The sequence below is a fragment of the Lactuca saligna genome, chromosome 5 (genome assembly GCF_052625555.1).
Source record: "Lactuca saligna cultivar CGN05327 chromosome 5, ASM5262555v1, whole genome shotgun sequence".
In the NCBI taxonomy this organism is placed as follows: Eukaryota; Viridiplantae; Streptophyta; class Magnoliopsida; order Asterales; family Asteraceae; genus Lactuca; species Lactuca saligna.
This window is the reverse complement of record NC_136421.1, coordinates 35217879-35232256: the sequence shown is the minus strand read 5'-3', so window position 1 is coordinate 35232256 and position 14378 is coordinate 35217879. Positions and strand designations below refer to the sequence as shown.

The 14378-nt window shown below is 38.3% G+C and overlaps 1 protein-coding gene across 1 annotated transcript; it reads left to right on the top strand.

Annotated features, from left to right (window-relative positions):
- Window positions 1–3740: 3740 nt before the first annotated feature.
- Window positions 3741–4463, top strand: LOC145045186 (uncharacterized). The gene has a single exon (XM_078993531.1). It carries the CDS (start codon window positions 3741–3743, stop codon window positions 4461–4463), a length of 723 nt encoding a protein of 240 aa, XP_078849657.1.
- Window positions 4464–14378: the final 9915 nt, after the last annotated feature.

The following is a 14378-nucleotide window of genomic DNA, read 5'->3' as shown; positions in this document are numbered from 1 at the left end:
ATAGTAATCAAAGTACAACAACCATTGCATTAATAGTAATAATTTTACATAGGTTACATTTCGTAGCAACATCAAAGTAATACAAGGAATAATATAGATGCAGCTCGGTTCGAGGCTGACTTCACAAAGCTCCCAGGATGTACCTATTTATCGCTGACTTGAGAATACAAGTTATTTTGAAAGCGAGTATCAACATTTTTATAATGCTGGTGAGTTCATAAGTATTTAGTGTCATTAGTATAAATACACATTTTATTCAAAATGACTTTATGAAAGATAGTAATCTGGAATCTACGGTGTGTTAGAATCCTTTCCAGAAAATCCTATATTTTCTAAAATAAAATTAGTCTTCTACCAAGACCCAGTTGTTTTGTATTTAAGGAGTAATTTTCCCAAAGTACTATTATTATCAACATAAAGTTTTTACTTTAAAGGAGTTGTGAGAAACGCCTTAAGTAAAATAATAAGGGAAAATCATATCTTTCCTCAGCAGAAACGTTGTTGTCTAAAATAAGTAAAACCTAGACTCCAGGTGGAACGCCTCGCAAAGCTTAAAGGTAAATAAATCATAGACTCCAGGCGGGACGCCTTGCAAAGTCTAAAAATAAGTAAAACATAGATTCCAGGAGAGTATCGAATGAATGATACGCCAGGCTCAGTCTAACACAAGGAAGTACAGACTCCAGACAGTATTGAAAGAACGATACAGCTAGCGAAGTCTAAAAAAAGGAAAATACAGACTCCAGACAGTATCGAATGAACAATACAGCTAGCAAAGTCTAAAACAAGGAAAATATAGTGTAACGCCCCGGGTTTTTTCAGTACATTTGGTTATTTTAATTTAATTATCCTTGTAACCTTGGGTTAATTTATTTAACCAATGTCTGATTTCTTATGTTATTGGACTCTTTTGATCATCTTGTAAACTCCTTTTATTGAAGTCCATGGGCTATGGGCCTATTTGCAAAGTCCATCTAGTTAATAGTACTTAATGTGTAAATTGAATCATTTGGAACACACACAAGGAAAACACTCTAAACCCTCCCTCTCTCTTAAAAATCGTCCCTCTCTCTCTCTTTGGGATCAAGAGCAGCCAAGGGGCTGTTTGGAGCCTAATTCTTGTTCATTTCCAGCCTTGATTCGTATTGGTATGAACCTCCTTATCCTTTCTTACGACTTGATTCATAACCTTGTTCTAGTTTTATTATTTCATCTTCACCTTTTCTCATTCTTATTTTATTGTAATTGTATGTTATACATCATGTCAAGATCCTATCTTCACCCCATATATGGTGGATGATGGATCTAGGGGATTACATGTGGCAAAAGATCATGGAAACCCTAAAAGGGAGAATGATGATTTTATGTGCTTATGTTTATTTTCATGTTGATTATTATTACATCCTTGTGGCTAAATGAAATCCTAATGATCCCTAACCCTTTTTAGTACCACCATTATCATGGGGACTGAATTGGGATGATGAACACATCTTAAAATGTGTTTCAAAAGGAGAAGGATGGATAAGCCAAAAAGGAATCATGGGTGGCTACGATTCTGTTTTCCATCAGATCTGTAGTCATTTTATAAAAATCATATCTGGAGCTCTAGAACTCAAACGAACCCCAAACCAGTTCCAAAAGTTCAAAAATTGAGTTGGATAACTTTCTTAAGAAGGCCAAACTCACTGATAAGGGCTTTATCTATGCGAAAGAATGGCATCTTTCCTGTTTGGTCTGATCCGGGTCAGTTCTGATATGTCATTTTGTTTTCATCATTTCTAAGGCTTGGAAAAGGATCCAGAGTGATTCCAAGTTTCTATATGTTCCTTATATTATGAATTTAAGATCTGGAGAATATCGGATGTTATTTCCAATTATAAATTGGGTATAATGGATCCACACTCCAGGTCAGTGGGCAGTCACCAGCTTTTGCTGGTGCTGTGATTGTCCACAATGTGAATTTTATATATGGAGTTTGAGAGATGTTTTTCATTCAATTCCAACTCTGAGACTTTCACTTGTATGTCCTTTACTTCTCTTAATTTTATTTTGTACTAATTCTACTCACAAGTTGGGTAGAATTGGCCAACATCACTTGACTGTATTGTTGGAGACAGAAGTGATACACCATTTTGTAAAATTCATATTTAATTCATCTTTTGGAGTTAGAATGAGTTCTTTATAGTTGTGGAATCCAGAGCAATCATAGTTTCCTATAAATTTAGTTAAAGCTATGTTTCTGTTTTAGATTTTGGAGTAAATCCGTTTTGAACAGCAGGTCTGTTTTAGAGACCTTGCTGTGATTACTCTTTTCTCAACTCATAGCTTCGTTACTTCTCCTTTCTAATCTTTAGTCCTTCTTAGGCGAGGTTTTGAAGTTTGCTCAAGCTTGGTAGCATTATTTGATTGTTATCCATCCTTAATACTCACTCAAGGTGAGTTCTCTCACACCTTTGTATTGATGATTGTGTTTGCTATTTAGCTCGTGTGTGATTATTTGAATTTATACTATATAAGTATTGTTTTAATTCGTACATGTGCACTGTATGTAACTAATTATGGATATGGGGACACCACCAAAGGATACGGATTTACCGGTGCGGTGGGTAGGTAAGATCACCAACGTAATACTCTTCGTGAGGTGCGGTGATTAGGGCCAAATGATACGGGATCTTCCCGGTGCGGTTCAAACCTACAAGTCCTTCTCGTAATATAGACATTGATTCGTTCTTTGCCTTTATCATTATAATTGGAAAATGGATTAGGGCTAGTAAATATGAACTTTAGTACAATGTCTGTGTTTGAATTCACTACGCTTCGTGCTTACGTTTTTCCCTTATAACTTTTCAGGTGTTAAGATTAAAGAGGCTAAGGCTTGACATGGAGCATCGGGACATCGCTACTAGTTATTTTGTTGGGACCTTATTGTTATTATTACTTCCGCACTTATTTTATATGATTATTAAGTTGATGGATTATGTTATGACTATTTCAGTTGTTTTAATTTAATTTAAGATGGGTTTTAAAAGTTTAAAATTTTTGCAAAAAAAAATTGGGTGTCACATATAGCGATAATTCTTGTTACCTTAAGGCCATGAATTATAAGGTAAACATAGAGATACTTCTAACCATACTGATTGACAATCGAGTACTTGACGCCCTGCAGGCGTCGGAATGAATGTGACATTTGTCACCCCTTGGCTTGGTCGGACTAGTACAAAGCAGTGATCGCCATGAATCAGCTGTGAAAAAGGGGAAAGACATAGTGGAACACCATCACCGCTCTATTGAACGAAGACGAAGTGAGGGCCATGTCTTGGGACCAATTTGTGGAGAGGTTCGAGGCACAATATGTGCCTAAGGTGGAGCAGCAGCGGATGCAGCAACAGTTCATGGCCTTACAGCAGACTACCGAATCCGTTAGTGACCTGAACGCCAAGTTCTTGGAGATGCTATCTTTTTGCCCCTCGTTTGCTGGGAACGAGGCCTGGTTAGTCAGCCGGTACACGGCCATCCTACGTATCGAGATTCGGGAATTTGTTAGCATGCAGAAGTTCTCGAATTTATCTGCGATCATGAATGTAGCGAGGAGGAGGGAAATCGAGTTATAGACCTAGTCCAAGAGGAAGGCCAATGACACCTCTTCCAAGACATCTAGAGATGCCCAGAAAACGCAAAAGCAGGGTAGTAAGTCAAGGTATGAGTCTAGGACGTCTTCAGGGCGAGAAAAATATGTTGATATGCTACAACTACAAAAAGCAAGGGATCATTGGAAGAATTGTAGGGATCCCCCTGCGAGTGCAGTACCTCATATTACTTCTACAATTCCCGTCTGCTATCACTGCAACGAGACGGGACACAAGAAGCCTGAATGCCCGAAGTTGAAGACTGGTAAAGGAGACAGGGGTACAAATCCTGCAATTGCATCATCCTCTAAGGGAACCATTATGGTGACACGAGGTCGTGCTCACCAGATGACTGTGGAGGAGCCGGTGATTACAACGACAGTGGCAGACACTTATTTGCTAGATTCCAAGCCCGATGTTGTTATGTTTGATAGCGGTGCTACCCATTCTTTTGTATCTCACACGTTTATTAATCGTTTGGGGCGTAGTATCGGAAAATTGGCTCACCTAATGGTTGTCGATGTTGTCGACAACCGCAATATTTATGTCACCGATGTCTATCGGGGTTGCACTCTCGAGTTTTCTAGAGTTGAATTCCCTATTGATCTTATCCCTATTGCGATGCGAGAGCTCTGCGTTATCATAGGCATGGATTGGCTTGATGCGTTTGATGCGGAAATCCACTATCATAAGAAGCAAGTTCGTGTTCGAAACCCTAGAGGTGGAGAACTTATTATTCAGGGGGACATTCCCCGCCTGACTATGGCTTCTTGCTCTTCTGCTATAGCACTAGACGACGTTCCTATCGTTTCCGACTTCAACGATGTCTTTCCGTAGGAACTCCCTGGCTTGCCACCTGTTCGGCAAGTGGAGTTTCGCATTGATTTGGTGCCAGGTGCGACTCCGGTAGCGAAATGTCCTTACCGCTTGGCACCACCTGAAATGAAAGAGCTCCAAGATCAACTTCAAGAACTAAGTGATAAAGGGTTTATATGGCCAAGCTGCTCGCCTTGGGGTGCTCCTATTCTCTTTGTGAAGAAGAAAGATGGATCCCAGCGAATGTGTATTGATTATAGGGAGCTAAACAAGCGCACTATAAAGAATAGGTACCCATTGCCACGTATTGACGATCTTTTCGATCAGCTTCAGGGAGTATCTTGGTTTTCCAAGATTGATTTACGTTACGGTTACCATCAGATGCGGGTTCGTGAAGAAGACATTGAGAAAACAACATTCCGTACTCACCCTCTGACATTGAGAAAACGGTATTAAGGTCGATCAAGCCAAGGTTAATGCGGTTAAACAATGGAAGATTCCAAAAACACCTTCTGAAATTCGCAGATTCTTGGGTTTAGCCGGTTATTACCAGAGGTTCATTGAAAATTTCTCTAAAATCGCCTTATCACTCACCCGATTGACCAAGAAATCAATGAATTTCGTTTGGGGCCCGGAGCAGCAGCTGGCGTTTGATAAGCTAAGGAAACGATTGTGTGATGCTCCGATTTTGGCCTTACCTGATGGGGTTGAGGATATGGTGGTTTACTGTGATGCATCGCTTCAAGGTCTTGGTGCCGTGTTAATGCAACGAGATAGGGTGATAGCCTATGCCTCCCGACAGCTGAAACCCCACGAACGAAACTACCCCACTCATGATTTGGAGCTTGGGGCTGTTGTTTTCGCTCTTAAGATTTGGAGACACTGTCTCTATGGAGTGAAGTATATCATATACACTGAAAATAAGAGTCTAAAATATTTGTTCGAGCAACGGGATTTGAATATGAGGCAGATCCGATGGTTGGATGTGGTAAAAGATTATGATTGTGAAATTCATTACCACCTCGGTAAAGCTAATGTGGTAGCTGATGCTCTCAGTCGTAAACAATCTGCCAAACCGATTCGAGCTAAGTGTATCCGGATCACGATGGTGTCGTCTTTGTTAGATCTAATCCGGGACGCCCAAAAGACGGCAATACTGGAGGAAAACATCAGGCGTGAGAAGATTGGGAAAGAGTTGCCTAAGATGGAACGAGACGGGCGGGGTTTGCTGACTCGCTACAGTATGGTTTGGGTTCCATATACCGGGGGAAATCGAAAAACCCTAATGGATGAGTCTCATAAGTCAAAATTTTCTATCCATCTTGGTGCTACTAAAATGTATCGGGACCTTCATGAGGCTTACTGGTGGCATGGAATGAAGAATGATGTGGCTCGATTTGTGGAAGAATGTATGACCTGTCGGAAGGTCAAGGTGGAACACCAGAAACCGCATGGGAAGTTGCAACCATTGGAGATTCCTGAATGGAAATGGGAGCATCTAACCATGGACTTCATTACAAAACTTCCTAGAACTGCCCAAGGATCAGATACGATATGGGTGATTGTTGATCGTTTGACTAAGAGTGCTCACTTTCACTAAGAGTGCTCACTTTCTGGCTATAAAGGAGAGCTCATCGGCGGAGAAATTAGCCGAGATCTTTGTTCGGGAGATTGTCTCATTACATGGGGTGCCCGTTTCTATCGTCTCCGATCGAGACACCCGATTTACCTCTCGGTTCTGGAGGAAGTTTCAAGAGGAATTGGGCACACGATTACATTTTACTACCGCCTTCCATCCGCAGACAGACGGGCAGAGTGAGCGCACGATTCAGACCTTGGAGGACATGCTTAGGGCGTGTGCGATTGATTTTGGGGGTAGTTGGGATGACCATCTACATCTAGCTGAGTTTTCTTATAACAACAACTATCACTCAAGCATTAAAATGCCTCCATATGAAGCCTTGTACGGGAGGAAGTGCAGGACGCCCGTTTGTTGGGGCGAGGTTGGGCAGAGGGTACTTGGGAGTACCGATATCATGCTACGGGCTACGGAGAAAATCCAAGTGATTCGGGATCATTTGGTCACAACGAGCAGTCGTCAGAAAAGTTATGCCGACAAAAGATGCTCCAATCTTGAGTTCTAGGTGGGAGATTATGTGTTGCTTAAAGTCTCCCCCTGGAAAGGTGTGATTCGATTTCGGAAGCGGGGAAAGCTCGGACCTCGATTCATTGGACCCTACAAGGTCATAGCCTGTGTGGGGAAGGTGGCTTACCGTTTAGAGCTTCCTGACGAGCTTAGTCTAATTCATAATATGTTCCACGTGTCTCAGTTACGAAAATGCGTTGTTGATGAGACCGCTGTGATACCACTGGAGGACATACAAATTGACGAGCATCTCAATTATGTTGAGAAACCAATCGTTATTTTAGAACGAAAGACGAAAGCTCTCCGCAACAAGACTATAAACCTGGTTAAGGTGTAGTGACAACATAGGAAGGGTTCAGAATGGACTTGGGAACCGGAATGCGAGATCCGGGCTCATTATCCGGATCTGTTTCTAGGTGTTGACTTCGAGGACGAAGTCCGTCCTTAGTGGGGGAGAGTTGTAACGCCCCGGGTTTTCTCAGTACATTTGGTTATTTTAATTTAATTATCCTTGTAACCTTGGGTTAATTTATTTAACCAATGTCTGATTTCTTATGTTATTGGACTCTTTTGATCATCTTGTAAACTCCTTTTATTGAAGTCCATGGGCTATGGGCCTATTTGCAAAGTCCATATAGTTAATAGTACTTAATGTGTAAATTGAATCATTTGGAACACACACAAGGAAAACACTCTAAACCCTCCCTCTCTCTTAAAAATCGTCCCTCTCTCTCTCTTTGGGATCAAGAGCAGCCAAGGGGCTGTTTGGAGCCTAATTCTTGTTCATTTCCAGCCTTGATTCGTATTGGTATGAACCTCCTTATCCTTTCTTACGACTTGATTCATAACCTTGTTCTAGTTTTATTATTTCATCTTCACCTTTTCTCATTCTTATTTTATTGTAATTGTATGTTATACATCATGTCAAGATCCTATCTTCACCCCATATATGGTGGATGATGGATCTAGGGGATTACATGTGGCAAAAGATCATGGAAACCCTAAAAGGGAGAATGATGATTTTATGTGCTTATGTTTATTTTCATGTTGATTATTATTACATCCTTGTGGCTAAATGAAATCCTAATGATCCCTAACCCTTTTTAGTACCACCATTATCATGGGGACTGAATTGGGATGATGAACACATCTTAAAATGTGTTTCAAAAGGAGAAGGATGGATAAGCCAAAAAGGAATCATGGGTGGCTACGATTCTGTTTTCCATCAGATCTGTAGTCATTTTATAAAAATCATATCTGGAGCTCTAGAACTCAAACGAACCCCAAACCAGTTCCAAAAGTTCACAAATTGAGTTGGATAACTTTCTTAAGAAGGCCAAACTCACTGATAAGGGCTTTATCTATGTGAAAGAATGGCATATTTGCTGTTAGGTCTGATCCGGGTCAGTTCTGATATGTCATTTTGTTTTCATCATTTCTAAGGCTTGGAAAAGGATCCAGAGTGATTCCAAGTTTGTATATGTTCCTTATATTATGAATTTAAGATCTGGAGAATATGGGGTGTTATTTCCAATTATAAATTGGGTATAATGGATCCACACTCTAGGTCAGTGGGCAGTCACCAGCTTTTTCTGGTGCTGTGATTGTCCACAATGTGAATTTTATATATGGAGTTTGAGAGACGCTTTTCATTCAATTCCAACTCTGAGACTTTCACTTGTATGTCCTTTACTTCTCTTAATTTTATTTTGTACTAATTCTACTCACAAGTTGGGTAGAATTGGCCAACATCACTTGACTGTATTGTTGGAGACAGAAGTGATACACCATTTTGTAAAATTCATATTTAATTCATCTTTTGGAGTTAGAATGAGTTCTTTATAGTTGTGGAATCCAGAGCAATCATAGTTTCCTATAAATTTAGTTAAAGCTATGTTTCTGTTTTAGATTTTGGAGTTATTCCGTTTTGAACAGCAGGTCTGTTTTAGAGACCTTGCTGTGATTACTCTTTTCTCAACTCATAGCTTCGTTACTTCTCCTTTCTAACCTTTAGTCCTTCTTAGGCGAGGTTTTGAAGTTTGCTCAAGCTTGGTAGCATTATTTGATTGTTAGCCATCCTTAATACTCACTCAAGGTGAGTTCTCTCACACCTTTGTATTGATGATTGTGTTTGCTATTTAGCTCGTGTGTGATTATTTGAATTTATACTATATAAGTATTGTTTTAATTCGTACATGTGCACTGTATATAACTAATTATGGATATGGGGACACCACCAAAGGATACGGATTTACCGGTGCGGTGGGTAGGTAAGATCACCAACGTAATACTCTTCGTGAGGTGCGGTGATTAGGGCCAAATGATACGGGATCTTCCCGGTGCGGTTCAAACCTACAAGTCCTTCTCGTAATATAGACATTGATTCGTTCTTTGCCTTTATCATTATAATTGGAAAATGGATTAGGGCTAGTAAATATGAACTTTAGTACAATGTCTGTGTTTGAATTCACTACGCTTCGTGCTTACGTTTTTCCCTTATAACTTTTCAGGTGTTAAGATTAAAGAGGCTAAGGCTTGACATGGAGCATCGGGACATCGCTACTAGTTATTTTGTTGGGACCTTATTGTTATTATTACTTCCGCACTTATTTTATATGATTATTAAGTTGATGGATTATGTTATGACTATTTCAGTTGTTTTAATTTAATTTAAGATGGGTTTTAAAAGTTTAAAATTTTTGCAAAAAAAAATTGGGTGTCACATATAGCGATAATTCTTGTTACCTTAAGGCCATGAATTATAAGGTAAACATAGAGATACTTCTAACCATACTGATTGACAATCGAGTACTTGACGCCCTGCAGGCGTCGGAATGAATGTGACATTTGTCACCCCTTGGCTTGGTCGGTCGGGACTGTAGCTAGCCGTCAGGTGTGGGAGTGTCTGTCCCATATAGATCTATACACACAATGCCCACTCTCCCTCTAGGAGACTCTGTTTACCAACTTGACAACGGGGAAATCCGTGTCCAGAGGATGCATCTCAAAATTTCGAAATCTATTATAAGTATTGGAATAATGATATAGACTCACAAATGAACTGACTCCTTTGGAATTCTCCATAATGGAAAGAGTAAATAGAATCTCCTAACTATTCCTATAAAAGTTACTAATGTTTCAGGTCTATGAATGATGAATGGAAGGATACCCTTGCTACCCAAGGGAAATGAACTGTTTGATGGAAACCTTTATGTCTATATATGTATACATGATATATAACTAATGTTTAAAGGACCTTCGGACGGATAACCGATATCCTCCAGACCACATCCCAACGAGGAAAAGGAAATAGGGCTAACTAGCCTTCCTAAGTCCTTTAAACATTATTTATATAACTATACAAATATAGGCATGCATTTAACGAAATAAAAGAATAGAAGAAAACTTTGATGAAACCTTTGGAAAACCTTTATAAATAAGAAATTGACAACTTGATGTCATTTTGTAAAACAAGTTTTGAAAATCTTTGGAATCCTTTGAAAAACCTTTCATAACAGCTTTGAAAAAAAATGATCTTTATAAAACGGTTTAAGTGAAGAAAACCTTTGATAAGAAATTACGACTGGATGTCTCTTAAGTAAACAAACTTTCAAAAACTTTGGATAACCTTTAATGATCTAAAAAGGGATATTCATACTTTAACAAGATTCGAAAACCTGATTTGGAAATCTTTAAGCTGGATAAACAGTTTAACATGCAAAATCTATTTTGTTGTACAGTTATTAATCACATGTGATTTATCTAATAACTGTACAGTTCAACTTGTATTCCCCCTATATAAAAGCAATTAGAATCATTTAAAAGGTTATTTCAGGGGTATGAACTCACCTGCTGCGGGTGGATCGGATGGGGGTGTCGGTTGGGTGCTCGGTGTCAAGTGAAGACTTTAACACACTTAATGACCTAGTAACATATGAAGACATATGTTTACATACAATTAGTGATTATAATACTAATTAAACATGTATAAGCATCCTAATGTGCCGGAAAACACTTTGGTCAAGTGCTAGGAGACTATTGGGTTGCAATAAAGGAGTGTATGGCTTAGATGGGGGTTTACTCTTTAAGAGTAAACTCTTTATGGAGATTTCGGCCCAAAGACCAAATCCCCATAAGTTTACGGCCATAATCTCATGGGTGGTGTGTTCTTGGATGCTTAAAGGTCTTACAAAACTTGTGGAATTAGGCTAGGGTCAATTCTAGGGCATAGGAAGTGGTTAAGTCCTCAAATGGACCATTTTTGGGAGTTTACAGCTGTAAACATAGAGTTTATGGCTATAAACTCTTACTTGTCTCCTCATTTCATGTTTTAAGGTTTTAAATGAAAAAACTACAAGGTTCTATGCATTATTCCAAGCCATATGGGGAAGTTAGGGCACCATTTGACCTCCTTAAGGGAGTTTACGGCCCATGGACCAATCCTTTGGAGGGGGGGGGGGGGTTATGGTCGTAATCTCCTTGGGTCATGGTTTCCTTGATGTTTAAGGGTCCTACTTCGATGGTGGTTGGTTCTAGACATTATCTCAAGCCATAGGAGGTGTTTAAGGGCAAATTTAACACCTCAAAAGGTGTTCATGGCCCATGAAGTGGGGTTTATGGTCCAAGTGTGTTCTTGGGCCGTAAACTCATGTTTACTCTCAATATGATATGATTTTGGGGTTCTAAGCTCATACATGCAAGTCCTGAAGTCATAGCTAAGCACTAGAAGGGGTTTGGAAGGGTTTTCGGGCTTCCAAACCCCACTTATGGGTGTTTGCGGTCCAAGAGTGTTGTTGGGCCGTAAATACATGATTTTGAGGCTTTTGGATGATTTAAACATGAATTTGCATGTATATCAAGCTAAACAACAAGCTAGGATAGATTACTTACGGTTATGGAGCTCGAAAGAGGCGTTTTTGGATCGAAGGCAACTTGTAGAGAGAGAGAGAGAGAGTAGAGAGAGGGTGGAAAGGTTTCAAATGGAGTCCACTCACCCTTATATAGGGTTTGAGTTTGTGGCCCGGTGGAAATCTACCCGATACCGACGTTAAACAGGGCTTTGGGTCGTACCCGATTAAGTGGTCGTAACCCGATGTTGTCGTAATCTAAAAACTTTTCAAAGGGATACCGAGGATGTTTCACGTATTTCTAATTCGTTTGGACACTTATGAAGTCATAATAAAAGTCCCAGTTTAATTAACCTAATCCAAAAGGTTAACGAAACAATTTAATAAAGCAAGTTTTATTAGGGGAAAAGCGTTTATTGTGATGGGATAAATTTCAGGTTGTCACAAGATCCATCAAAAGGTATGTCATTCTACTAGATTCTTGTATTGTATATACTTCATATTATGCTAGTTAGGATGAAACCTTGTAATATTGAATGTTTGAATGTATAATAAAGAAAACATAGATCCAAGGTTTATAGGGTTGCATGTACACCATAAGAGTATTGGGATGCTCAAAACCCATCAAAAAAGAATGTTGAGAAAATGGTGTTCACGATGAGAATGAAGGTTCAACCAAACTCATTAAATTTACAAGGAGCAAGGCATCAAACCTTTGATTTCTTCCCCTTCTGTGCTTCGCTCCACCATCCCTGCCTAAATCAGCAAGAATGCCCATATCACTAACCCTCAAGGTATCTCCTAATTCCATATCGCCTTTAATTCTATGTTTTTTTTGTTGTTTTGCATCTTCAATCTAGGTAAGAGACTAAGTAAGTTTGTGATCTATCTCTTTATTAGATGGGGATGTTTGGATTTTAAAATTCTTTATGGTTTTTGGTGTTATGGGGATTTAGAGTAATGTTTCTCTCACTAAGGGTCATTATTGCTTCCACCATTCCTCCCGTCTGAAAAAAAGAGAAAACTTCAACTTTGAAATTGAATATATATGGGGGAAATATGGCATTTACATTGGACTTTAGTCAATTTCTATCATTTTCGTTTTGAACTATACCAATAGTTTATGTGAATGTTCTAGCTTTAATTTCAAAATTCAATTTATGAATTTCATGTTGAAATGGAGATGCAAGTTGATTAGTTAAATCCTTGTTAGTTATAATGTTATATAAGTTGAAGAAAAGCATTTATAAATACACAACAAGTTGTTTTTGTACTTCTGAGGGTTGATCTCTATTGTCTTCTTTATTGACTTGTAAACAGCTATGCTTGAATCCCTCAAATCCTGAGCCATTATGATTCTCACCATGTTTGTTATCCACCCGTATTCACTTGTAACCAAACAACATGGAGAATCCACCATACAATCTTAAACAACCAACTTCTTATCATTGCTTAAATATGCCATGTTTTAAGCATTGATATGTTTGGATTGATCTTAAAGTTGTAACGAGAATAAAATAATCCTCGGTACTTTATTAGATCAAAATTTTTGTTTAGGTTTTCAGTTTTTCATCCCAAAAGGTTTTTCTAGTAAGGTATTTATAATGTTTTTGATTCTTAATTCCAATTAATCTTGATGAATTTGAAGTGAAAACACAACAATTGAATTGATAACTAAGAGGAATACAAATTAGGTGTAACTATTGGTGTTGATTTGTGGGTTTTTTATTGTGACTGTAGGAAGAAGGTAACAAGTATGTGAAGATGGAACATAAGCATTATTCAGAGGCTATCAACTGATATACAATGGCCATCAATAGAAAGTTGTAAGTGACATTAAGACCCCAATGATATTTTCTAATACGACACCCATAAACTTACAACTTGGAAATTATTGGTAAAAGACCCTCAAACTTCTTCCTCAACGCATCTTGCTTCTGTTTCTCATCTTCACTCTCATCAAGTTCCAAACTATTAGAACTTAAATAGATCTAACTTAAATAAAATATAATATATTTATATTCAATATCTATATAATTTAAATTAATATTCACTCGCAAGGCATGCAAAGGTCAGTTATTTAGTTAACATTAACTAATTCTTAATCTTTTTGCAATTATTCTTTTCATGATAATTGTTAATTTCTTTTTTCCTATATGTCACACCCCCAAACCTGAAAACGGCGAAAACGTTCAGGGGCAGAGGACATCATGCTCAGTATCATAACCATAGTGAATAAAGTAAACACAACCATCGTAAATATAATTTAAAAGGTTACATCGTTGCAAAAAAATACATGTTTCCAAATAAATTACATGTGATGTCAAAATAGTTCAAAAGAAACCTGCGCCTTAGCGTCTTGCCTTCAGAAATCTTGTGGTTACCTGTATTACTAAATACCTAAGAATACAAGTTGTTTTTTGAAAGACTATCAGCATTAAAGTTGGTAAGTTCATAAGCAATTTATGAATGAAAAAATGGTGTTGTTCCTTAAAGTTTGTTACAAGTTTGTTTCCAGAAAATCCAATATTTTCTAAAAGGTTTGTTGTAGTCATAACTAGACCAAGAATTAGTATAAGTAAATAGTCCTACTTATGTGTGGTTTTATATTTAAATAAAACTCCTTTTTGTGAAATCATTAAATTCCTGTGAACTATGAGTTTTGTTAATTCCCCATGTAAGTTGTTATAACCATGCTAATACTCGAAGACCTCGTACTCGATGTTCTTCAAGCATCGGAATGTTATGTCACTTGTCACCCCAGACCTGTCGGTCTAGCTGTTGCAAGCAGCTTAGGTGCGGGTTTGTCAGACCCAATATAGATCTATACACAACTATCATACTCTCCCTACAAGAGATTCTGGCTATAACTACAGGACTTTTCTGTTGTACTTAAGAGTACCCCGAAGGTGAATGTCTCACAAATTTATTCATTTACATGTT

Excerpts from the sequence above, each read along its gene's own strand:
- LOC145045186 (XM_078993531.1), top strand. The coding sequence starts at position 3,741 with ATGCTACAACTACAAAAAGCAAGGGATCATTGGAAGAATTGTAGGGAT.